At 34.9% G+C, this 26,565-nt stretch overlaps 1 protein-coding gene across 1 annotated transcript in view; it reads left to right on the forward strand.

Moving 5' to 3' along the window:
* Positions 1–14,397: 14,397 nt before the first annotated feature.
* LOC142608329 (DNA polymerase epsilon catalytic subunit A-like) overlaps positions 14,398–26,565 on the forward strand; it is a 32,171-nt gene continuing 20,003 nt past the window's right edge. Inside the window, exons 1-17 of the mRNA XM_075780084.1 lie at positions 14,398–14,680; positions 15,092–15,157; positions 15,293–15,352; positions 15,435–15,530; positions 17,146–17,306; positions 17,483–17,571; positions 17,659–17,876; positions 18,771–18,857; positions 19,073–19,207; positions 20,080–20,202; positions 21,587–21,670; positions 22,888–23,052; positions 23,167–23,343; positions 23,967–24,080; positions 24,362–24,466; positions 26,202–26,320; positions 26,418–26,559. Coding sequence (XP_075636199.1) covers positions 14,522–14,680; positions 15,092–15,157; positions 15,293–15,352; positions 15,435–15,530; positions 17,146–17,306; positions 17,483–17,571; positions 17,659–17,876; positions 18,771–18,857; positions 19,073–19,207; positions 20,080–20,202; positions 21,587–21,670; positions 22,888–23,052; positions 23,167–23,343; positions 23,967–24,080; positions 24,362–24,466; positions 26,202–26,320; positions 26,418–26,559 — 2,100 coding nt within the window. The 5' untranslated portion in view covers positions 14,398–14,521. The remainder of the gene's footprint in view (positions 14,681–15,091; positions 15,158–15,292; positions 15,353–15,434; positions 15,531–17,145; positions 17,307–17,482; positions 17,572–17,658; positions 17,877–18,770; positions 18,858–19,072; positions 19,208–20,079; positions 20,203–21,586; positions 21,671–22,887; positions 23,053–23,166; positions 23,344–23,966; positions 24,081–24,361; positions 24,467–26,201; positions 26,321–26,417; positions 26,560–26,565) is intronic.

Genomic DNA, 26,565 nt, shown 5'->3' on the forward strand with positions numbered 1-26,565 from the left:
TGACTCCACCACTGCATTTACATATGTAATTTATACTTAAAACATGCCTTTAACATAATTTATGATGTCTTCTAAAAAAAACATAATTTACAATATATGTAATGAGAAAGGTTAGGGACAACAAACATAATTTACGTGTTAAATTAAATGAACCTATAATATGATAATAATAAAATAAATTTAAAAAAACTAATATAATGTATTACTATAAAATGATAACCTATAACTTGTTTTTAAAAAGAGACATGTTTAATAGTTCTCCTCATTTGTAGGAGCTCTCTCTCTCTCTCGTATACTACGAAACTTCTCTCCCTTAGGGTTTCCTACGGGGCTGCATTTTTTTTCCTTTTGCAGAATCAACAATCATGGCAAACGACGTCTCACAGATTTTTGAGAAGATGAAATTAACTTTGGAAGAAGAAGAGATTATTACTATATCTGATGAAGGTCGAAAAGAAGAAATAGAGAGCTATGTGTTGAGACTTATTGGCAAGTTCTTAACCTGCAAACCTTTTAATAAAAAAGCAGCTCTAGTTACACTCAAAAAAGCGTGGGGACTGGAAGATGGAGTGCAAGTCATTGAAGTGGGGTCAAACTTATTTTAGTTTAAGTTTAGATCCGAGTTTGAGTTGGATAGAGTATATACAGGAGGCCTATGGAGTTTTGATAATCAAGCATTGTTGTTAACCAAATGGAAGTTAGGGATGACGGCGACGAATGTCAAGTTTGATTCAGTATCTTTGTGGGTACAAATCTGGGGGGCTCATTTTGATATGAGAACATCTCGGGTAGTAGAGGAAGTAGGGAACCGATTGGGTAGGGTTTTGGAAGTTGAGAGGAGGTGCAACAACGATAGCCAAAATTAATTTATAAGGGTCAAGGTAGCTATTCCGTTAGAAAAAGAAATACGTCGAGGGGCTTTTCTGGCAGGGTCGAATGGAAGGAAATACTGGGTAAATCTTATGTTTGAAAAGTTGCCAGTCTTTTGCCATTACTGTGGACTTCTTGGTCATGATTTGCGATACTGTGCTCAATATTTTAGTAAAACAAAAACTAGGGTTGATGTGGAATGTGGCTACGGGTCTGGCTGAAGACAACAGGTGGAAGGGCACGATCACCACATTAGGGGATTTGTAAAGGAAGATTGCCATGATGGAGACAAAGGAGTAAGGGAGGGACAGAGTGCTTCACAAAGTACGACAGAGGTGGATTAAAGCGGGGCGGTGAGCGGTGAGGAGAGGAACCCTATCAAAACGATTATGGACATTGTGGAAGGTGAAACTCGATTTGTTAGAGACGATTTGGTAGGTAGCGGGAACAGAGCCGAGAATCACAGGATTGGGAGAGTGGATAAGGAAAGCAGAGATTCATGATCCTTAGTTTTGGGTGTTCAAAATTCAAGCCTAAATGGGGGGACTAATTTGGAGCCATCTACACAAGAGGAGCACGTGCAAAGTAATGAAGAAGGGGTTGGGTTGAGTAATATTGAAAAGCAACCTACATGAACTAGGCTAGTCTGTATGGATGTTGGGCCTATGAGAATAATAAAAGAATGAGCTAAGTCTATCTTGGGTAAAAGAAACATGTTGGCTATGTTTATTGATGGGGAGGTAGAGGAAAAAAATAGCAAAGGAAGAGGGGGAAGGTATATGAGGACTCATACATGAATGAAGCAACAGGGGTGTTGCAACACCCTTGCCAAAAATAATGAGGCTTTTAAGTTGGAACTACCAAGGGCTTGGGAAACAAACTAGTGAGGGAACAAGCTCTCGATGTATGCTTCTTGATGGAAACAAGGTTAGATAGAAGTAGTTTTGAGAAGCATTGTGATGATTTACTTTTTTAAAATAAATTGATAGTGAAAAGGCCAAATTCGGGTGGAGGGTTGGCTTTACTTTGGAAGGAGGAAATGAATTGGATGTTATTAAATTTACTGACAACCATATTTTAGCAAAGGTAGTGGAAGATGATGCTTTTGTGTGGTACCTCATAGGGTTCTATGGATGGCCAAAGGCAAATGAAAAGCGGAAGTCATAGGCTCTTTTATCTCATTTACGGTCTTTCATTGAGGGTCCTTGGTGTTGCATAAGTGATTTCAATTCCATACTTCATGCATTTGAGAAACAAAGTCTCCATGCACCTTATCATAACTAGATGGAGGATTTTCGAGTTGCCTTGGAGGAATGTGAATTGATAGATTTGGGGTTCACTAGGCATAAATTTACATGGACAAATAGGCAGCCAGGTTCAACTCATACAAAACAATGGCTAGATAGAGCCATGGCTAACAAAGTTTGGATTGAAAAATTTCCTGCAAGTTCGATCTCCCATCTGTTCAGCCATGCCTATAGTCATCTTCCTATCCTATTGAAAACCACAAAAGATAGGCGGGTCAAAGGAAGGGGGGCTGGTGGCTTCAAGTTTGAGGAGAATTAGCTATTGTGAGAAGATTGTGAGGAAGCCGTGACTGAGGCGTGGACAAAAGGTGGTTGTGGCAGTCTGAGTTTGAGTGGTGTAAGGGACCAAATCCAAGCTTATGGGGCTGAATTGCATGCATAGGGTTCTTCAAAGACCAAACCCAAAACAGAGGAGATTAAGAGGCTACAAAAGAAATTGGAATTGATGAATGCAAGTGAGATGACCGAAGACAGCAGAAGTAAGTTCCTACTAGTGAGTAAACAACTTGATGATTTATTACTGAAGTAAGAGATCTTTTGGTGTCAAAGGTCCCGGGTGACATAGTTAAAGCATGGAGATAGGAATACTAAATTCTTTCATTCCAAAGCTTCCCAAAAAAGGCAAAGGAATTATATTGAGGAAATCAAGAATGCTAATGGGGTTTGGGTGGAGGAGGTTGAAGAAGTGTCGGAGATGGCGTCTAATTACTTCATGAATATTTTCAAAGAAGGCATTTGTGACAGATTGGAGGAATGTCTCAATACAGTTAATGATAAAATCACTGATGATATGTTGGAGGTTCTATCCAGGCCATATACTAGTGAAGAAGTTAAAGCAACGTTGTTCCAAATGGGACTAACAAATGCTCTTAGACCTAATGGTATGAATGCACTGTGTTAAATTTTTTACATTCTGGTAATATGGTACCTAATATTAATTACACTCATATAGTTCTGATTTCTAAAGTTAAGAAACCGGAAAAAATGGCAAATTTCAAACCTATTAGCCTATGTAATGTGATATATAAAACTATTTCAAACATTTTGGCGAACAGTTTGAAGCTGATCTTGCCACAGATAAATTCTCCTACTCAGAGTGAGTTTGTACCTGGCTGCCTTATTACTGATAATGTGCTAGTAGCCTATGAGACTTTGCATGCCATGTGTATTAGAAAAAAGGGTAAAAAGGGTCATTAGCTCTTAAATTAGATGTGAGTAAGGCTTATGGCAGGGTGGAATGGGGCTTTCTTAAGGGCATGATGATCACATTGGGATTTTCAAAGTTTTGGGTGGATAGGGTTATAAGGTGTGTTTCTACACCTTCCTTTTCAGTTCGGATCAATGGAAAAGTATATGGGAATGTCATTCCTTCTAGAGGTCTTCATCAAGGAGATTCATTGTTCTCTTATTTGTTTTTGATATGGGCAGAAGGTTTTACTTCACTCCTTGCTAAAGCAGAATTAGATGGGAGGCTGCATGGAGTGGCATTCTGTAGGAATGCTCCTTGTATAAATAATCTGCTTTTTGCTGATGACACTTTGATTTTTTGCCAAGCTAATAAAGATGAAGTGCAGGTTGTCTCAAATACTCTACAGCTATATGCTGAAGTTTCGAGCCAATGCATCAACCTTGAGAAGTCTTCTGCCTATTTTAGTAGCAATGTGTCTGTGGAGCCAAAAGCATGGATTGTTGACAAACTGAAGGTGAAGAAAGTGGAAAAGTTCGATTCTTATTTGGGGCTGCCTACTTTGATTAGAAGAAGGAAATATGATACTTTTACTTTCATTAAGGAACGGGTTTGGAAAAAGATGCAAGGTTGGAAGGGGAAGTTGCTTTCTAGGGCAAGAAAAGAGGTTCTGATAAAAGCAGTGGCTCAATCCATTCCCACCTATACGATGGGGGTGTTTCAATTGTTTGGGAAATTGTGTGATGAATTGGATGCTATGTGTGCTAGATTTTGGTGGGCCTAATTGGTGAGGAAAGGAAAATACATTGGACAAATTAGAGTTTTTTAACACAATCGAAGAAAGAGGGTGGGATGGGCTTTAGAGATATAAGATTTTTTAATTTAGGTATGCTAGCAAAACAAGGATGAAGATTGTTGTAGGACAAAAGTTCTCTTTTGTATGGCTGTTTTATGGCAAAATATTTTTCGTGGTGTGATTTCCTTGAGGCGAATGATTGTCAAAATAGTTCCTACGTTTGGAAAAGTTTGATAGTTGCTCAACTGATCTTGAGGAAAGGGTGTTCTTGGAGAGTGGGCAATGGTGCTTCCATTCATGTTTTGAAGGATTGTTAGTTACCTAAACAGCCAACAAAAAGAGTTATTTTCCAACCTGAGGAGGAAATTTGGGAGTGAAGGGTATCAGATTTGATTGATTGGCAGAACCACCAGTGGGATAGAGAAAGAATTAACGTCTTGTTCCATCAATTTTATGCTGAAGTTATTCTTCAAGTTCTTTTGAGCAGGTGGGGTGTGCAAGATGCCTTGGTTTGGTCATTCACAAAGAATGGTAGATACACCCGTGAAGTCCGGGTACCATGTGGCTAAGCAATTGCAGAAGGCATAAAGTAATAGTGGGGAGACCTCGGTGCAAAGGGCAAACGATTCACTTTGGTCATGGATTTGGAAGGCAAAAGTTCCAAATAAGGTTAGAAAAATATCCTGGAAGGCATGTCAAAACATTTTGCCCACACAGGATAATTTGGTTCGCAGGAGGGTGATGAAGGATGCAAGATGCGGCTTTTGTCAGAGAGCCATTGAAACGATATTGCATGTGCTTTGGGGGTGTGGGGCTGCACAGGGTGTATAGGCTGTTAGTGTAATCAAGTTTCAAAAATTATGTATTAAGCAAGAAGATTTTAGGCAGCTGGTATTTGGTCTCATGCCGAAGCTGTCATTTGAGGAATTGGATTTATTTTGGGTTATATGTTAGCAGATTTGGCAACAATGGAACACAGTCTTGCATGGGGGCGTCTTCCAACATCCATCACGACCTTACCAACGTGCCTCGAGTTATTTAAGGGAGTATGCTAAAGCACAAGAACATCTGAGTGTGCCAGTTTCAATCCAAACCTCATCTGGCATGGCAACCACTGCAGGGAACTTTCTTCAAGCTGAATTTTGACGGCGCCTGCTTTAATAATGGAGCTGCTTCAAGTTATGGGGCTATTATTCGTAAAGGGAAAAGCAAAGTGATGGCTGTTCTATCTTCCAAAGGTGGCGTTGTGTGGTGAGGTGGAAGTGATGGCTTGCCCACAAAGCTCTCAAGTTCGCTATAGACGCTGGCTTTACGGAGGTGATTTTAGAAGGTGATAATGCAATGGTGATGAAGACGGTATCACATGCTCAACCAAACTTCTCTCGGCTTGGGTTAATCTTGGAAGATATTTGGTGCTTGGTTGCAGGTTTTAGATCCATTTCGGTTAACTGTGTTAGGCGTAGTGCAAATAGTGTTGCTCAGGCTTTGGCTAGATTTGCTATATTAATTGACAATGAAAACTATATGGATGGAGGACGATCCTCTGCCAGTGGTGGATGCTTTGTATTTGGATTCTAGTCTTCTACATTAATGAAAATTATTTGGTTTCGGCTTCAAAAAAGAAAAAGAAAAGAGACATGTTTATTTTCTCAAAAAAGTGAAAAACTTATCTCTCCCCTTCTTTTCTTTCCATATGTTAGAGAAGACTTGTTCCACTCTCATGCTTCTCTCTCATTTTCATCCCAGGAAATTAAGGATTTCCAATTCATTGTCTTTACTCCAAAACTAATTATGATGAACCTAATTGCACCATTAGAAAAGTTGTTCACGATCAAAAAGTCACTCAAAAGACTTCAAAATTATGGCTTGGATTCGGAATCCTTAGTTAATTTATGTCATTGTGAGCATCGCAGGGCTCATATACAATAATCAAAACAGGCTCAATTAAATTAACCAAGGATTCTGAATCCAAGTAATAAATTTGGAGTCTTTTGAGTAATTTTTCCACAAATAAGATTGTAGCCCGTCTTCCTAGCTGATCAAAAAGGAGTCCTCCAAAGCTAACACTAATTATTGTTGCCATGTTTGTCATTACCTTGACTACATTTAGCATTAACTTGTGTTGGTGCACCAAGTCAGAACGATCACGAAAGAACACCATCACACCAGGATAGACACCTACAACAAAGCATATGACTATTAAAACCACAATACTTAAAAAAGAAGTCGACCAATGCACGTTGATGCAAAGCATATGGAAGAAGGCTATTTAAAAGCACTTGATCATCCAAAGAGAAATGCTAGAAGGAAGCCTAAATGTCCATAAGTTTGATTATGTCATCAAATCATCAAACTTGGTTGATTACATATACATTGGTATAATGCCTTTGACTGTAAATGGCACAATTCACCCATTTGCAACGGGAACACTACCTCAGATTGTTTAAATTAGAATTCAATCTGTTGGCATATTGGAGATTCAATATTAGTGGGATTGGTCCTACAAAAAATTGGCTATTCAATCTTTAAATTAATCAACTTATCAAAATAATTGATTCGGAGGATATCACATTTTTATTTTTCATTGTTATCTCTATTTGAGCGTACTCAATCTCTATATTTGTTTCCTTGAGACAAATGGAATGCTAGTAGAGGAAACTTGGATAGTATTTGACATAGAGTTCTCGAGCACTAAAAGAAGCACATGCTCCTCAAATTCTAGAAGAAACATACATAGCAATCTAAAACACCATTTAAAGGACCTTCCAACCTAATCGAACATTCTCCATGCAAAACCAAGAAGCATGGTGATAGCAACAATCCAAATGACGCTTTTAAACTAAGATAAAGCAATGAGCATAGTTATAGCATATTTGATGATAAATGGTTACTTGTTTTGGGTGAAGAAAACAATGATATAAAAGCACCATGAACATAAACATAACCAGGAGTATATATGTTTTTATATTATTTTCTACTAAGAAACATGAGTCATTTCTTATTTGGATACAAACATGTGATAAATGTAAGAAGAAAGTTAAGGGACAATAAACATAATTTACGTGTTAAATCAAATGAACCTATAATATGATAATAATAAAGTAATAAAATGAATATATGTAAAAAAAAAAACTCATATAATGTATCACTATAAAATGATAACCTCTAACTTGTTTTTAAAAACAGACATTTTCTTTTCTTAAAAAAGTGAAAAACTTATCTCTCCCTTTCTCTTCTTTCCATATGTTAGAGAAGACTCATTCCACCCTCATGCTTCTCTCTCCTTTATATCCTAGAAAATTAAGGATTTCTAATTCATCGTCTTTACTCTAAAAGTAAGTATGATGAACCTAATTGCAACATCAGAGAAGTTGTTCACGATCGAAAAAATCACTCAAAAGACTTCAAAATTATGGTTCGTATTCGAAATCTTTGGTTAATTTATGTCATACTGAGCATCGCAAGGATTTTGAATTCGAGTCATAATTATGAAGTATTTTGAGTAATTTTTATGTAATAAACGTAGTGCTTTTCCTCCCTACTAGAAAGGAGTCCTCCAAAGTCAGCACTAATTATTATTAATGGTGCAATTCACCCATTCGCAACAAGGACACTTCATCAGATTATTTAAATTAAAATTCAATTTGCTGGCATATCGGAGATTCGATATTAGTGGGATTGGTTCTACAGAAAATTGTCTATTCAATTTTTAAATTAATCACCTCATCAGAGTAATTGATTTGGAGGATATCACATTTTATTTTTTTCATTGTTATCTCTATTTGAGCGCACTTAATCTCTATATTTGTTTCATTGAAACAAATGGAATGCTAGAAGAGGAAACTTGGATGGTATTTGACGTAGAGTCCTCAAGCACTAAAAGAAGCACACACTCTTTAAATTCTAGAAGAAGCATGGGCAGCAATCTGAGCCTCCATTTAGAGAATCTTCCACGCAAAACCAAGAAGTATGGTGATAACAACAATCCAAATGATGCTTTCAAATCAAGCCAAAGCAACGAGCATAGTTATAGCATATTTGATGACAAATGGCTATTTTTTGGGAGAAGAAAACAATTATATAAAATCACCATGAACATAAACATAAACATAAACTTAACCAAGAGTATATATGTTTTTTATATTATATTCTACGAAGAAACATAAGTCATTTCTTACTTGAATATAAACATGCGGTAAATGTAAGGAGTAATATGATAATAATAAAGTAATAAAATAAATTTAAAAAAATCATTGAATGTATTACTATAAAATAATAACTTATAAGTTGTTTTTAAAAAGAGATATTTTAATTTCTCAAAAAGTTAAAAACTTATCTCTTCCCGTCTCTTCTTTCCATATGTTAGAGAAGACCCGTTCCACCCTCATGCTTCTCTCTCCCTTTCATCATAAGAAATTAAGGATTTCCAATTCATCGTCTTTACTCTAACACTAATTATGATGAACCCAATTGTAACATCAGAAAAGTTGTTCACTATAAACAAAATCACTCAAAAGACTTCAAAATTATGGCTCTGATTCGGAATCCTTGGTTAATTTATATCGTCATGAGCATCACAGGCTCATATACAAGATCAAAGTAGGCTCAATTAAATTAACAAAGGATTTTGAATTTGTGGCAATTTTGATGTCTTTTGAGTAATTTTTCTGCAAATAATGTTGTAGTCCTTCTTCCTAGCCAATCAGGAAGGAGTCCTCCAAAGCCTGCATTAATTGCTATTATCTTGTTTGTTATTAATTTCTGTTGTCTTGTTTGTTATTATCTTGAATCTACTTGTGTTGTTTCACCAATTCAAAATGATTACAAAAGAATGTTATCACGCCGGCATAGACACCTGCAACAAAGCATACGACTATCAAAACCACAATTTTTTTTTAAAACGTGGACCAATGCATGTTGATGCAAAGCATATGAAAGAGGACTATTTAAAAGCACTTAATCATCCAAATAGAGATACTAAAAGGAAGCCTAAATGTCCATAAGTTTGATTATGTCATCAAGTTATCAAACTTGGTTGATTACATATACATTGGTATAATACCTTTGATTGCAAATGCCGCAGTTCACCCATTTGCAACGAGGACACTACCTCAGATTAGTTAAATTAGAATTCAATCTACTAGCATATTGGAGATTCAATATTAGTGGGACTGGTCCTACAGAAAATTGGCTATTCAATCTTTAAATTAAACACCTCATCAAAATAATTGATTTGGAGGATATCACATTTTATTTTTATTTCATTATTATCTCTATTTGAGTGCACTTAATCTCTATATTTGTTTCATTGAAACAAATGGAATGCTAGTAGAGGAAACTTGGATGGTATTTGACATAGAGTTATTGAGCACTAAAAGATGCACATGCTCCTAGAAGGAGCATACGCAGCAATCTGAGCCTCCATTTAGAGGATCTTCCACTTTAATTGAACATTCTCCACTCAAAACCAAGAAGCATGGTGATAACAACAATCTAGATAACACTTTTAAATTAAGCCAAAGCAATGAGAATAGTTATAACATATTTGATAATAAATGGTTATTTTTTTTGGGTGAAGAAAACAATTATATAAAAGCACCACGAACATGAACATAAACATAAGCAAGGGTATATATGTTTTTATACCATTTTCTACTAAGAAACAAAAGTCATTTTTTATTTGAATATAAACATGCGATGAATGTAAGGAGAAAGTTTATGGACAACAAACATAATTTACGTCTTAAATTAAATGAACCTATAATATTATAAAAATAAAGTAATAAAATAAATAAATGAAAAACTCATATAATGTACTACTATAAATGATAACCTATAACTTGTTTTTAAAAAGAGGCATTTTATTTTCTTAAAAAAGTGAGAAACTTATCTCTGGGTTCGTTTGGATAGAACTTATTTTACTAAAACTGAAAACTGAAAATACTGTAGCAAAATAATTTTTAAATGTGTGAATAGTGCTATGGGACCCATTTTTAATAAAAAAGTTGCTGAAAAGTGAAGTTTGTGGGTCCATAAATAGTACACAGTGCACTGTTCATGATTGAATAGGAAAAAAGTTGCGCCTATTGTTCATGCATAGGGCATGAACAGTAGCCTTTGTCCCTTAAAAGCTGTGCAGGAAAAAAAAAAAAAAAAGAGCTGAAACGTGAATTGGAAAACGTAAACGCAGATAAGTTGGATCCAAACGCATTCTCTATCCTTCTCTTCTTTCCATATGTTAGAAGAGAAAACTTGTTCCACCTTCATGCTTCTCTCTACTTTTCATCTCAGGAAATTCAAGACTTCCAATTTATCATTTTTACTCTGAAACTAATTATGACGAACATAATTGCATCACTAGAAAAGTTGTTTATGATCGAAAAAATCACTCAATAGACTTCAAATTATGGCTCAAATTCGGAATCCTTGGGATTAAATTAGGCTCAATTAAATCTACCAAGGATTCTGAATTCAAGTCATAATTTTGAAGTCTTTTGAGCAATTTTTCCAAAAATAATATTGTGGTCCTTCTTCCTAACCAATTAGGAAGGGTTCCTCCAAAGCCAGCACTAATTACTGTTGCCATGTTTGTCATTATGTTGACTACATCTAGCATCCACTTATGTTCATTCACTAAGTCAAAATGATCACAAAAGAATGCTATCATACTAGGATAGACACTTTGCAACAAAGCATATGACTGTCAAAATCACAATACTTAAAAAAGAGGTGGACCAATGCATGTTGATGCAAAGCATATGGAGGAGTACTATTTAAAAGCACTTGATCATCCAAAGAGAAATACTAAATGGAAGCCTAAATGTCCATAAGTTTGATTATGTCATCAAATCATCAGACTTGATTGATTACATATACATTGGTATAATACCTTTGATTGCAAATGGCACAATTCACCCATTTGCAATGGGGATACTATCTCCGTTTGTTTAAATTAGAATTCAATCTGTTGGCATATTGGAGATTCAATATTAGTGGGATTGGTCCTACGGAAAATTGTCTATTCAATCTTTAAATTAATCACCTCATTAGAATAATTGACTTGGAGGATATCACATTTTATTTTTTTCGTTGTTATTTATATTTGAGCGCACTCAATCTCTATATTTGTGTACTTGAATCGAATGGAATGCTAATAGAGGAAACTTGGATGGTATTTGACATAGAGTCCTCAAGCACTAAAAGAAACACATGCTCTTCAAATTCTAGAAGAAGCATGCGCAGCAATCTAAGCCTCCATCCAAAGAATTATCCAACTTAATCGAACATTCTTCGCGCAAAACCAAGAAGTATAATGATAACAACAATCCAGATGAAGCTTTTAAATCAAGCCAAAGCAATGAGCATAGTTATAGGCATATTTGATGATGAATGGTTTTTTTTTTTGGGTGAAGAAAATAATTATATAAAAGTACAATGAATATAAACACAAACACCTATAAGTTGTTTTTAAAAAGAGAGATTTTATTTTCTCAAAAAGTGAAAAACTTATCTCTCCCCTTCTCTTCCTTCCATATGTTAGAGAATACCTATTCCACCCTTATGCTTCTCTCTTCTTTTCATCTCAAGAAATTCAGGATTTCCAATTTATCGTATTTACTTTGAAACTAGTTATGATGAACCTAATTGCACTATCAGAAAAGTTGCTCATGATCGAAAAATCACTCAAAAGACTTCTAAATTATGGCTTGGATTCAGAATCCTTGGTTAATTTATGTCGTCGTGAGCATTGCAAGGCTCATATACGGGATCAAAGTTGGTTCGATTAAATTAACCAAGGATTCTGAATCTGAGTCATAATTTTGAAGTCTTTTGAGTAATTTTTCCGCAAATAATATTGTAGTCATTCTTTTTAATCAATCAGGAAGGAGTCCTCCAAAGGCAGCACTAATTGTTGTTGCCATGTTTGTCATTACCTTGACTACATCTAGCATCCACTTGTGTTGGTTCACCAAGTCAAAATGATCACAAAAGAATGCTATCACACTGGCATAGACACCTGCAACAAAGCATATGACTGTCAAAACCACAATACTTAAAAAAGAAGTGGACCAATGCATGCAAAGCATATGGAAGATGACTATTTAAAATCACTTGATCATCCAAAGAGAAATACTAAAAGGAAGCCTAAATGTCCATAAGTTTGATTATGTCATCAAATCATCAAACTTGGTTGTTTACGTATAGATTGGTATAATACATTTGATTGCAAATAGCGCAATTCACCGATTTGCAATGGGGACACTGTCTCAGATTGTTTAAATTATAATTCAATTTGTTGGCATATTGGAGATTCAATATTAGTGGGATTGGTCCTACGGAAAATTGGCTATTCAATCTTTAAATTAATCACCTCGGCAGAATTATTGATTTGGAGGATATCACTTTTTTTTTAATTGTTATCTCTATTTGAGTGCACTTAATCTCTATATTTGTTTCCTTGAAACGAATGGAATGCTAGTAGAGGAAACTTGGATGGTATTTGACATAGAGTCCTTGAGCACTAAAAGAAGCACACACTCTTCAAATTCTAGAAGAAGCATATACAGCAATTTGTGCCTCCATTCTGAGGATTTTCCAACTTAATTGAGCATTCTCCACACAAAACCAAGAAGCATGGTGATAGCAACAATCTAGATGACGCTTTAAAATCAAGCCAAAATGATGAGCATAGTTATAGCATATTTTATGATAAATGGTTTTTTTTTTTAGTGAAGAAAACAATTATATAAAAGCACCATGAGCATAAACATAAACATTACCAATAGCATATATGTTTTTATATTATTTTCTACTAGTAAACATAAATAATTTCTTATTTAAATATAAACATGTGATAAATGTAAATGTAAGGAGAAAGTTTAGGGAGAACAAACATAATTTAAGTGTTAAATTAAATAAACCTATAATATGATAATAAAATAAATAAATAAAAAAACTCATACAATGTATTACTATAAAATGATAACCCATAACTTGTTTTTAAAAAGAGGCATGTTTCTTTTCTCAAAAAAGTTAAAAAGTTATCTCTCCCCTTCTCTTTTTCCCACATGTTAGAGAAGACCCGTTCCACCCTCATACTTCTCTCTCCTTTTCATCCCAAGAAATTCATGATTTCCAATTCATCGTCTTTACTTTGAAACTAATTATATTGAACCTAATTGCATCATTAGTAAAGTTGTTCATGATCGAAAAATCACTTATAAGACTTCAAAATTATGGCTTGGATTCGAAATCCTTGGTTAAGCTATGTCATAGTGAGCATCGTAGGGCTCATATTTGGGATCAAAGTAGGCTCAATTAAATTAACCAAGGATTCTGAATCCGAGTTATAATTTTCACGTATTTTGAGTAATTTTTACACAAAAAAGGTTACCGCTCTTTTTCTTAGCCAATAAAAAAGGAGTCCTCCAAAGCCAACACTAGTTATTGTTGCCATGTTTGTCATTACCTTTAGTACATTTATTATCTACTTGTGTTGGTGCACCAAGTCAAAATGATCTTGAAAAAATGCCATCACACCAAGATAGACACCTGCAACAAAGAATATGACTATCAAAACCACAATACTTAAAAAAGAAGTGGACCAATGCATGTTGATGCAAAGCATATGGAAGAAGACTATTTAAAATCACTTGATCATCCAAAGAGAAATACTAAAAAGAAGCCTAAATAAGTTTGATTATGCCATCAAATCATCAAACTTGGTTGATTATGTATATATTGGTATAATAATTGATAAATTTAGATTAAAAATGCAAAATTATCAAGTACCGAAACATTTGCAACAACAAATTACTCCACAACACATTAAAAAAAAAGAAAAATATAATGTGCAAAATTCACACTTAATATTTTAAAATACACTTTAATTAAAAAATTTAAAATAAAAAATTTTAATTATGAAATAAGATAATTTTAGAAATTTGCCGCGAAGTAAAGGGTAGATTAATACACTTTTTTAAATATTAATTTAATAAAATTTGGTCAATTGTATGTAAGGGGGGTAAAATGTTTTTTTTGCTTGGGGTGGAATGTTATTTCTCAAAACTTCCAAGGAGTGTAATTACAAAAAACAAAAGAAAAAAGAAAAAAGGAAAAAGGAAAAAGGAAAAAAAGAAGAAGGAGAGGGGCATTTGTGTAATCAAAGCCCAAAATAAGGCTAACAAAAGCGCGGGAAAAACACTCCCAAGTCTCAGACCTCAGTCCCGGGTGCCCTCACTTTCAGATTTACAACTTCAGAAAAGGGTTTCGAAACCTCTCTCTCTCTCTCTCTCACACACACTGACATTTTCTCTCTCCGTCTTCATTTTTCCGATCTGAAAGCTGCCGGAGAGAGTTCAAATGAACGGCGAAGGAAGGAGGCGGGACCGCCGTGACCCGCGGAGCTCCAAGAAGCAGAAGCTAATCCGCACCGCCGAGGAGGAGCTCGAGTCCAAGTTCGGCTTCGATCTCTTCTCCGAAGGCGACAAGCGCCTCGGATGGTTGCTCACATCCTCTCCCGTAAGTCAATTTTGGTCTCTATTCATCAATTTCATCTCCATGTATATCCTGCTAATCCATTTTTGGATGATTATGTTTTTATCTGCTTCGATTTGGCTCATATCATTAGCTATTTCGCCTTTATTATCGGTTCGCAACAAGGAAATTGCAAATTTAGTTGCATGGAACTATATTTGTGTTGGTATGAAAATGAAATTTGATAATTCATTTTGAAGCTCAAAATATTTAGTTGCAAAATGAGTAATTGGTTTAGTCACTTTAGTTGTGCTATGTTCATATCACAGAGAATGAAAATGTCTTACAATTTGATATTCAGTTTGCTCTACTATATGCCTCAATTTTACTAGCGACACACAAGTACATGAACTTTTGTCATGAGGAAAATTATTGATGTGTTCTCGTGTTTTGCAGTCGTCTTGGGAGGATGAAGACACTCAACACGTCTATAGTTGTGTTGATCTTTATTTTGTTTCGCAGGTAAACTTTCCCGACGCAGTTGTATTCTTTACGTGTATGGATAGTGGTTCCTTACTGCACTTAGTTGAAATGTGTTTTCTTGCGTGGTAGTTGTTTGGCTTGTTTGATTATATAACAGTTTTAGTTTAATTGTAGGATGGTTCGACTTTCAAGTCAAAATACAAGTTCCGACCTTATTTCTATGCAGCCACGAAGGTATGTATATTTTACTTGAAATATTAAGCACGGGTCAGTAGTTGTCATAGTGGTGGTCACATTGATGGAATTGTTATTATAGGAAAAAACAGAAGTAGATGTTGATGCATATTTGAGACGGCGCTATGAAAGCCAAATTGCTGATATTGAAATCATTGAGAAAGAAGACCTTGATCTTGTAAGAAATTCTTCTTTTTTTTTTTGGATTAATATTTTTATAATTTTTCTTGTCCTTTAGAATATTAGAAATGTCTTACAATTGTACTGCTTTCCTTCTTATGCTTATCATGCAAGTTTTCTAGTTTCTACTGTTTTTAAGTGATTACCCGACTACTTCTTGGGCCTACCAAAGAAGTGAAGTTGTTTGAATTCAGGGTTGGGGGATAGAGAGATCTCAATGATCCCTTTGGCAATGCTAGAAGCTTCACTTGTCTTTGGGCAGAGCTAGAGCTAGTTTCATTCTATAACAATTGTTATTACATAATCATTATGCAAGTGAATTTAGTTCAATTAAATTGCGAAGCATATTAATATGCCCAGCCTTTTGAAAGTTTAGTTTTTTGAAGCAAGATCTTCCCACAGAATTTAAAGTTATGTTGGGATGATGGGCTAGACATAAGAGTGGGACCAAGGTCTTGTATTCTTTTGATTGCTTGTCGACCTACTCGCATGGAAATGAACGCAATGCATGATTGACGCCATGGTGTGGATTACACTTTTTTTTAATAATTTAATTCTGACATGTTGTAAAAAAATTATCTCAGGTCCTTTTTTTTTTTTTTTCGTGGGTGTAATTTTGGTAAACATACTAAGAAAAATTATAAGTTAGTCTCCATCTTGTACCTGTCCCGGTTCTCATTTCTTAAGTGAAAGGCACATCAAGTTAATTTGGCAAAATCATAGTTTTTGGTGAAAAAGGTAAACCGATCTATCTAATTTCTAACCTTGACTAGGAAAGTTGATCGCCTTCTATTTTATCCTACTTTATAAATAACCCCTTCCTGCCAATCTACACATCCAAACCATATTGTCTTGGTCTCACTGCATCTTACATGGTAGATTATTATTGATGTGTTTTTACTGAATTGAATATAGTTTCCTAAGTTAAATGGGGATTATCACATGATGACTGGTAGTCATTGAAACTTAAATCTTCAGAAAAAAGAAAAAAAAATGAGATGGCTTCCTAAATGGTCCCTTTCCTTGCCATATGTCCCTTGACATTAGCGCAGATGGATGTAGCACAATTTTGACACAATAAGCTCGTTATCCTACCCTGGTGCATTGCATCTCTTTATTTTAGTAAAACTGTGGGGTTTACATTAATCCAGCTGCTTTTGGAATCAACAAACCACCATCTGGATGTTGCTACATTCACCTTTGTCCTACTCATAAATAAGCTAGTGTGTACAACTGAGGCATTTGCATAAGGCTTAAGGATTTCCACCTTTTTGTTATCTTTCCTTGTATGCTTCTTGATTAAAGAACCATTATGTTTTGCAAAAAAATACATCAAATTTGCAGTTAGGGTGTATAGTTGTCTATTCAACCCATTTTCTTGCTAATCATTTTTTCTGGAGTGTTAGGTCGTACCATGCTAAAATAATTGTTGCAGATAATTTTATAATCTATATCATTCACCCACAGACTTAATTTACTATAGTGGGCTTGTTATGATTGGTTATTCAATGATCATATCCTTGCACATCATTATCATTATTTATTCTTGAGTCGGTATAATAATTCTGTATCCCTTTATATGCATTCTGATATCTTTGAGTGCTTCTGGACAGAAAAACCATTTGTCTGGCTTGCACAAACCTTATTTGAAGCTATCTTTTGACACGGTTCAACAATTAATGAATGTGAAGAGTGACCTAATGCATGTTGTTCAAAGAAACCAGGAAAAATTTGATGCTGCCGAAGCATATGAGTCCATTATAGCAGGGAAAAAGTAAGGCTCTATTCTTCATTCAGGTTCCATTTGTGTTGAACCAGCCATTATTGCCCTTTTAGTGAAAAGGTTATTGTTTTCTTTCTGCAGTTCTACTCCCTAGCTCTGACCTTTTACCTCTTCTTACATGTGGTATCTCTTTACTTATCCCAAAATATTTGGTACTTGATCTGCAGAGAACAAAGGCCTCAAGATTTTCTAGATTGTATTGTTGATCTCCGCGAGTATGATGTTCCTTATCATGTTCGATTTGCCATTGATAATGGTGATTTCTTGTTTCTTTCTATTTCTTTTGAGATTTCATTTTTATTTTTCTATCTCCTTTAGAGACACTGAGAAATTCATGACTCAGATGTACGATGTGGGCAATGGTATGATGTTAGTGTATCCAGTACTGGTCTTATGCTGGAAAAGAGGACAGATCTTTTGCAACGTGCTGAAGTGCATGTTTGTGCATTTGATATTGAGACTACAAAGCTTCCTTTGAAATTTCCTGATGCTGAATACGATTTAGTAATGATGATCTCGTACATGGTTGATGGACAAGGGTACCTGATTATTAACAGAGAGGTACACATGAACGGCTTAAGCTTAGTGCTCTTTCAGTGAATTCTTTTTCTGTCTTGCAATAAGATTTTGTGATTCCTCTGGTCTGTCTTATGTTCAGGTATAATAGTTGCTTAATTTTATAACTAGTTATTTGCATTTGATGCTTTTTTTGGAGGGGGGGGGGTGTTGTATGCTTCTCCCTGTTCCCAGTATAACTGTGATTTATTAGCCTAAGATGTATAAAATGAGTATTATCTGGTTTTTAATTAAGAAGTTTGGGACATATTGGTAATGTTAATGGCTCTCACAGATGCATGTTAAAGAACCTGGGGGTGAGGGGTTGGGGTGGGGGGGGGGATGTATTTGTAAAAGATGACCGCATAGGAGTTCAACTCTTAGAAACTTATTGCTTCATTTTACTACTGATTTTTGGCCAGGAGATGTTATATGAAGTCCTTTCTGTCAGGCACTATTATGGATGTTTCTAGTGAATGACAGCCAGAGCTTTCCTTTTTATTTTTATAAGTAATATATCCTGACTATTTTGGTAATACTAATTCAGTTCATTGACAAGCATTGAAGATTATCTCCTTACAATATCTATGATTTACTCTTGGTTACAACAGATGTTATATTCTTGAGTTCCAATATTATTTTACCTTTGTAATTAATTAACCAAATCGATGATTTTTAAGATTGTGGCCAGTATATGTTCATAAAAGTTTGATTTCCTCCAGTGATCGCTGATGAAAATGAATTATTATTCATTTCTTTTGCATCTATGTAAGCCTCATTATTCCCATTGCTTGTGATTCATTGATCCCCTAGCCATGGTTTTGTTCTGTGTTGATAGACTCAATCCTTCATTGGCAATTGTTAATAAATATCTGCCACTCTTTTTGTGTTTATTTTCAGTGTGTTGGAGATGATATAGAGGACTTAGAGTATACTCCAAAACCGGAATTTGAAGGGTATTTTAAAGTGTCAAATGTGAGAAATGAGGTAATGATACACAAATCTTTATTTGTATGTATAGATGCACGTATTTAGTTAGGTATATATTTATATTGCACGTATATGTGTTTGTGTTCCAGCACGCGTGTTTATTGTTTGTCCATATATATACGCGTGTGCATTTATATCAGTTAGGTTTCCTAGACTGCTTTAGGATGCTTATGCAGGATAATTTTTGTTAAGTGATCTGATTGTTCTTGCAGGTAGAGCTTCTTAGACAGTGGTTTGCCCATATGCGAGAGGTGAAGCCTGGTATTTATGTCACGTACAATGGTGATTTTTTTGACTGGCCATTCCTGGAAAGCAGAGCAGCCTATCATGGGTTAAAAATGAGTGAAGTGCGTTGTTTATTTCTGTTAGTTGAATGACTAGAATATCAGCGTAGACTTTTACCTTCTTTTTATTACCTAGAAGGCTAGAATGTAAATATCATTAGTTGCATGCATAAATTTACCCTGTATCATGATCAATGGCTATAAATATGTTGTTATAGTTAGTCAGTGATCTACTGCTAGCTAATGGCTTGTGGCTTGTAGCAAAAGACTTCTGAAATCATTTTGCCACTAAAATCTTGAACCAGACTTTCATATTGTTTAGTCTATGTTTTTGCCTGTAACATGTTGTTACATCAATTGTGTCTATATTCAATTGAAGCATTTAGATATAGGGTGCTTTACAGAATATTTAGTTTTCTGTTGTTTAGCTCTCCAAAAAATTCAACTGAAATAACACATACATGAAAATTTTTGGCTTTTCTGTTAGTAGTGGGATGGCATGCATTTTACTTGGAACTTCTTTGAACTTTCATTTCTTTTCTTTCTGTATTCACATATCATATTTTAAATTACAGCAACAGTAATTGACAAAAGTTACACATTTCAAATTTCTTTTATGTTTTATTGGACCTTGATACTATCATGGCAATTATGAAAGAAGTTTCAAAAGCATTGTTAGCTAAAATTTTCTCTGCTTCTCAATCTTTGATTAAATGTGTGCAAAACTATTGACTTGATGCCAAGTTTAACATTAATTATTCTAGTAAGAGTAGTAATAGTTGAATTGTTCTTATATACTTGTGATCTTCAAGATATTCTTATTTCAGTTGTCATCGGGATATCTTGGTTGCTCCATGTAAAAGTATAGCTTTGTTCTTTTTAATGTTTCTCCCCTCCCTGTTGAACCTTTTTTTTTTTTTTCGTTTTGGGCTCAGGAGGTAGGATTTCAGTGTGACAAGAATCAAGGGGAGTGTCGTTCTAAATTTTCTTGCCATCTGGATTGCTTTGCTTGGGTCAAACGTGATAGTTATCTCCCTCAAGGAAGCCAGGGCCTAAAGGTACAAACTCCCAACTTGGGTTCAATTTGTTTGTTATTAGTTTAATTTTTATTCATTACAAGTTCTTGCATTTCTTTTCTTTACCCAGAAAATGTTCTTAATTATAGCATGTACATCTTGAGAGTTAATGGTTTATGGGCTATTAATTGTTTGAATATTAACCCCTTCATTTCTTATTACAATTCTATGACAGATGAAATTTTCATATTATTGTTGTATTATTCTCTTTTCAAGTTCTCAAATGACTAATAGAGATAACACATAGTAGTGATATTCATTGTTTTTATTTTTATTTTCTGAAATTTTGCGTTTACATCTACATGCAACCATATCTAGATAGATTCTTTAATTGGTAAGTGATAACTTTACTTTGGTTCTTGTTGATTGGCACGGTCATTTTTAAGTCTTGTTTCTCATTCTTTTATCATGTCCATATCAAAGTGGGATTCCAATTTCATGCTTTCACTAAAATCCACAATATCCAAAGGCCTATTTATTGACTTTAGCATTTCCCACATTTCTTAATAAATAAATGCTACAATCAGAGAGTTAATTCTTTACAAGTTGATAACCACTCTGCGTGATTAACGTATTATTTATGTTGGTCAAACAATGGCTAATGTTCATGGTTTAATTTACATGAGCAGCCATTTTCAAGTATATATGCTGAGTGTTAGAACTGTATATTTAGATCTCCCCTCTCAGACCCTGCAATGGCAGGACTAGCGTAAATTTACAAGTGCATCTCTGAAAGTAGATACTTCAATTCTCAGAATCCAGCTTGGGAATAAATATTTTCTGAATTAGACCTGGTAATGGATGCATTATGGTTTGGATACATGGTGGTGTAGCCTTTGTAAAATTGCCAAAGCTTTGTGTAATGATGGGTTTATGGTGGCTTGGGTTTTGGTTCAAGGGGAGAAGTGGTGGCTTAGGCTTGGTTTGGTGATTGTTATGATGGGCAGTGGTTAGCTATTTTGATTGGTGGAACTCAGCCTTGTTTTTGTCTTGGTTGCTGACTTGCTGGAGTTGTTGTCAGTTGTGGTGGGGTTGGTGTGGCGGCAAGTGAGAGAGGAAGAAAACGAACATATTTACCTATCAACATAGGAGATAATGTGCAAAATCTAAACGACAAATGATCCTCTTGAATCTTGATTAACATATTGACAAAAGAATAACTTCACCTTGTGTGGTATGTCCATGCTCTTACCTTAGAAATATTATAAATTGATTTAGGAGAAAAAATTATGAATAACATGCAACTTCAAAATCATAATCATAATGATAGAATTTCATTATTTGTGTTAGTTTTTAGTTTCCAGTAACATGAAATTTTTTTTTAGTAGCTGTGCTACGCGTTTACATTTTCTTGATGTTATGTCAGGCTGTCACTAAAGCAAAGTTGGGTTATGATCCCCTGGAGGTGAATCCTGAGGATATGGTTAGCTTTGCAAAGGAAAAGCCTCAGGTATGAGTGACTGGAAATGTCGTTCCTTATGTAGCAAAATTGACTTGACATGGTGTGCCAGTTATAGAATTAGAACATGTTATGCGATAATGATGATGGGATGTAAGGACAAAAGGATCACTATATGAACTATTGTAGATATATAAAATGACAGCTGTATGTGCATATTTGTGTGTAAGGTCTGAAATTTACCTCTTTATTGGTCTTTTGGAGCAAGTGGCATGTAAGTTTATTTGCTTGGCTGAGCTCAGTAACATCCACCATGTTTTAATTTGTGTGTGGACAAAGATTAGCTCCAAACCAGTTTGGAGGAATCTCTTCCAACCCACTATGTAGCAATTTATAAGACTATTCATGTGTATTATTTAAATAAGTCACGTGATTAATTAAAAAAGTCATGTTATTATAACTACACATTGATGGTATCTTCAATTGTCACATAATGGGTTAAAGGAAGATAGCTCCAAACTGGTTTGGAGCTAATCTTTTTCCTTTGTATATGTAGGGTAATACAGAAGCAGATGCATAAGCCAATCTTGCCACTTTTGACATTCCCAAAGTTTGATTCTAATATGTTCTAATGAGAATTCAGTTTGATATTGAAGAGGGCCTTACTGGTTAGGCAACCTCAAAGATGTGCTGCTAATAACTCATAATTGATTAGGTTTTTTGAGTGAAAAGCAATTAGGGAGCTAGTCATATGCTGGCTTCTATTATTAACCCTGTGGCATTCAGGGGGAAGGGGAGAGAGAGTAGCTCAGCAATAAAATATCCTGCTTTCACTTTGGGTTGAGGCACCAGAAGTTATGTCTATATGGTTATTTATAACCCTAGTTATGAAGAGAACCCACAGCTACGAGTCATCCTGTAATACGCAGACACATGCACACAGACATTATATAAATATGATGTATGTGTCGAAGTTGCTGGCTGCCACCTCATCAGATGCCCTGATCCCAAGTGCTGCTATTGTTGTCTAAGGGTTGCTCAGCCAGGGATGTTATTACCACAATTCTTTTTCTTGGCAGTCAGCGTTGTCAAAATATTTTTTTCTTGAAGCGCATTGTTGATATGTAGTACCTGTTAGTTGAGTTTTTCAGTTGAAACTTCTGTTTGGTTTTTGCCCACCTTTATTTATTAATTATTTGTACATTACCTTCTTGGGATCATTTCTAACGATAGTATATATGTATTTTTTGTTGAAAATATTATCACAGATGATGGCCTCCTATTCTGTTTCTGATGCTGTTGCAACTTACTACTTGTACATGACGTATGTTCATCCCTTCATTTTCTCTCTAGCTACTATTATACCTATGTCACCAGATGAGGTTTTACGCAAAGGTAGTGGGACCCTTTGTGAAATGCTGCTTATGGTTCAGGTGTGTTCTTGGGCACATGCATTCTGAAGCTTTTACACTTCTTTGTAAAGCAAATTCTTCCAACACTATGCTATCAAGTTTCTTCCAGTTTCACATGTTTTGCAACCTTTACAGGCGTACCAGGCTAATGTTATCTGTCCTAACAAACATCAATCTGACCCAGAGAAGTTTTACAATAGTCACCTTCTTGAGAGTGAGACTTATATAGGTGGCCATGTGGAATGCCTCGAAAGTGGGGTTTTTAGATCTGATATTCCTACTAGTTTCAAGCTTGATCCATCTGCCTATGAGGTATGCAATTTCTTCTTCTATTTCATGTACTGTTATTATTGACCAGACCTTCAGTTACATCATTTGAAAATGACTTCTGGTTTGATTTAGTGTTCATCCAGTATCTCTACATTGTCTGCTGTTTATAACATTCATAGGCCACTGTCTAGTGAATTTATTCTATTTTGTCTGATGTAGTTTGTCTAAACAACTAAATATGATATTTCTCTTTCAAATGAGTGTTTATTTCTTCTAGGTGGAAATATTTTAACATACACCAAACAGCAATTTGTGTGTGCTTGTGTTGGTGAAAATCTTACTATATGTTCTTTAACTTTGTAGTCTTGGTTCATCGAGGCATTCAGTTTGTGGAATATTATTTTATTTGCTGTATCACTTGTCTTGAAATGTTATCCTTTTTATTCCTATATATTTCAGTCTAACAACTTCCTTCAAGATTGATCCATCCTTTTGTAAAATTTCCTGGAAGTTGCTTTACTGAATTTAAAAAAAGAAAAAGAAAAAGAAAAAGAATCTACTGTGCCTAATCAAAAGCTACTCAATTAAGGTTTCCTAATATGAATCCTTTTTCATTTCTGCTTTGTGAATATACTTGATTCACTCTGGAGTGTTTTGAATTACAGCAACTGATCAACAACCTTGACCGGGATTTGCAATATGCTATAAGAGTAGAGGGTAAGATGGACTTGGAATCAGTGTCCAATTATGATGAAGTGAAGAATGCTATAATGGAAAAGGTACTGAGTATTTCTATTTTAAGCATATGATTTATGTTCCAGTAATGGGGCTTGGACTCATGTCCAAAAATGTTCAGTAATTTTCTTTTAATAATATGTAATGCATTGTCTAGTAATTTGTATTTAAAGCTCATAACCACTAAGCTTGCAATTCTTTTTTTATTTTTATTTTTTACTGTATAGTTCTTCACCTAAATATGGCGTTAACATCTGAATATTTAAAGATATATATATTCGGGAAGAGTTTTTTTTCATTAATTATTTTCTTCCCTCATCTGTAGCTTGTAAGACTGCAAGGCGAGCCTATACGTGATGAATGCCCCCTTATTTATCATCTTGATGTAGCTGCAATGTATCCAAATATTATTTTAACAAACAGACTCCAGGTACGATGTTAATAAATGCTTTAAGTAATTGTGGATGATATTCATTTTTTTTTAAAAATTCTTTTTAAATTTTGGTTTATATTTTCTTGTAAAATATGTTGCAAGGATGGAATGGTTTTGATTTGAATACGAAGAATATGACAGTGGGACATCATAAGATCTGTAAGGCAGTGTTCTCTGATAAAGATTAAATTCATAAATTAAAGGAGAAACTAGAAAGCCCAAGTAAATTGGAAATGTACAGAACTTCTCCTTAATTATTACAGTCTAAACTTTAGAAGGTCAAGGAATTTTGTAAATGCAGCCTGTAAGACTCATCCAATTGTTTAAAAATCCCAATAATAATAACTTAATTGAATTATGAATGAGCTCAACACCATCAAATATTTGACTATTTCTATCTTTCTCTCTCCAAAGTGTCCATATAAAGATTTAATGGAAAATTATTCCATATCTCTTAGTATAAGTCAATGTCAAATATACTTCCTATTTATTAAAAAAAAAAACCATACTTGCTTTGATAGCAAGCAAGTAATTGGATCAAATTCCTTGGCATCGCTCGTGTAAACAAGTAACTTAAGCACTCCTGCCGCCAAACAATGAAGTGTGATCAACTTGCTCCCCCATTGATTTTACACATCCAACTCCAATCAACTAAGAATTTCCTTCTTATGAAGTTTGTCCACCATCATATCTTCTCCAATGCAGCCATTCAAACAATAAAAGAGGCCTTCTGATGAACCTTTGCACTCCATATGCAATTCCAAACCAAATAGCCTTTTCGCGCATCATGAAGAGAATGAACATCAAGCTTTATGGACCTGACTTTTTCAACCTCCAACACACTCTGGAAAATTAGTATACAGATGAAAAATCCAGCAACTAATTCCAACCCCTAATACTGGAATTTGGCAAAAAAAGAAAAGAAAAGAGGATTCCAATGGCGTACTATCTCTTTTGAACAGCCCAAGTATGAGGCAACATAAGTACCCTTGTCCATATCTTGAAGGATTAAGTCAAGAAACTGATATCTTAAAAGAGAATTACCACACCCCAGCTCATGCCAAAAGCAAACCTGGTTATTATCCCCAACCACAAATTTAATGTTCAGAAAAGAGATCCCAACCATTGGAAATCCTTCCAAACATTTATAATTACTGCAAGTTCACTTACTTTGACATATTAAACCAGTTTTCTTATCCTTGGCAAGGAAATTGTTGTCTTTTCACAAGTTTTTGTCAACAACTTTGCCTTGTTTGTCACTGTAATTGCTTTTATAGCAAAGGTCAACCTAGTTGTTCTGTACTGTCCCCAAGCAACAGGTGACACGACATTACCAGGTTGGCCTAAATACCGTTTGTCACAACCCGAGAAAGTGATAGCCACATTTGTGCTATACATCAAATAGACTAGTGACAATTGGAACTCCATGTAGTCATTTATATATACCAGATTGACCTAGGACACGCCCGCTGTGGGATCACATTGCTATGGTAAGGTTTTGAGTTCATTAACATGCTTTGTTGATGCCTCTTAATTATCTTGTTTCTTTGAGGGTTATCTCCTGATTAGTGTATTACAATGTCTTTTCCAATTTGAGCTGATATATTAGTGGTTTTAAATGTTTATTTTGTTTTGTACATTGACATCATCAAATAGTTTTTGTTGGTCTCATCCCCCCAATTTGTACCTTTGCTATCAATGTATACCAAGGTTTCTTCTTGTTTTATTCCAGCCACCATCAATAGTTACAGATGAGGTCTGCACTGCGTGTGATTTCAACCGCCCAGGAAAAACTTGTCTACGAAAGCTTGAATGGGTTTGGCGTGGAGAGACATTCATGGCAAAGAAAAGGTTTTTATTTCTAGTTTTAGTCTTCCCTTATTTCTATAGGTGCATCAATAAAAGACTGACTGATGATTGTGTATGCATGTCTCCTTAATAACTTCAGTGACTATTATCATTTGAAGAAGCAAATTGAGTCTGAGTTCGTTGATGGTACTGGTGGTCAGTTGCCAAAATCTTTTCTTGACCTACCAAAGACAGAGCAACAATTGAGGCTAAAAGAGCGTCTAAAAAAGTACTGTCAGAAGGTATAT

The sequence above is a fragment of the Castanea sativa genome, chromosome 8 (assembly GCF_040712315.1).
Source record: "Castanea sativa cultivar Marrone di Chiusa Pesio chromosome 8, ASM4071231v1".
In the NCBI taxonomy this organism is placed as follows: domain Eukaryota; kingdom Viridiplantae; phylum Streptophyta; class Magnoliopsida; order Fagales; family Fagaceae; genus Castanea; species Castanea sativa.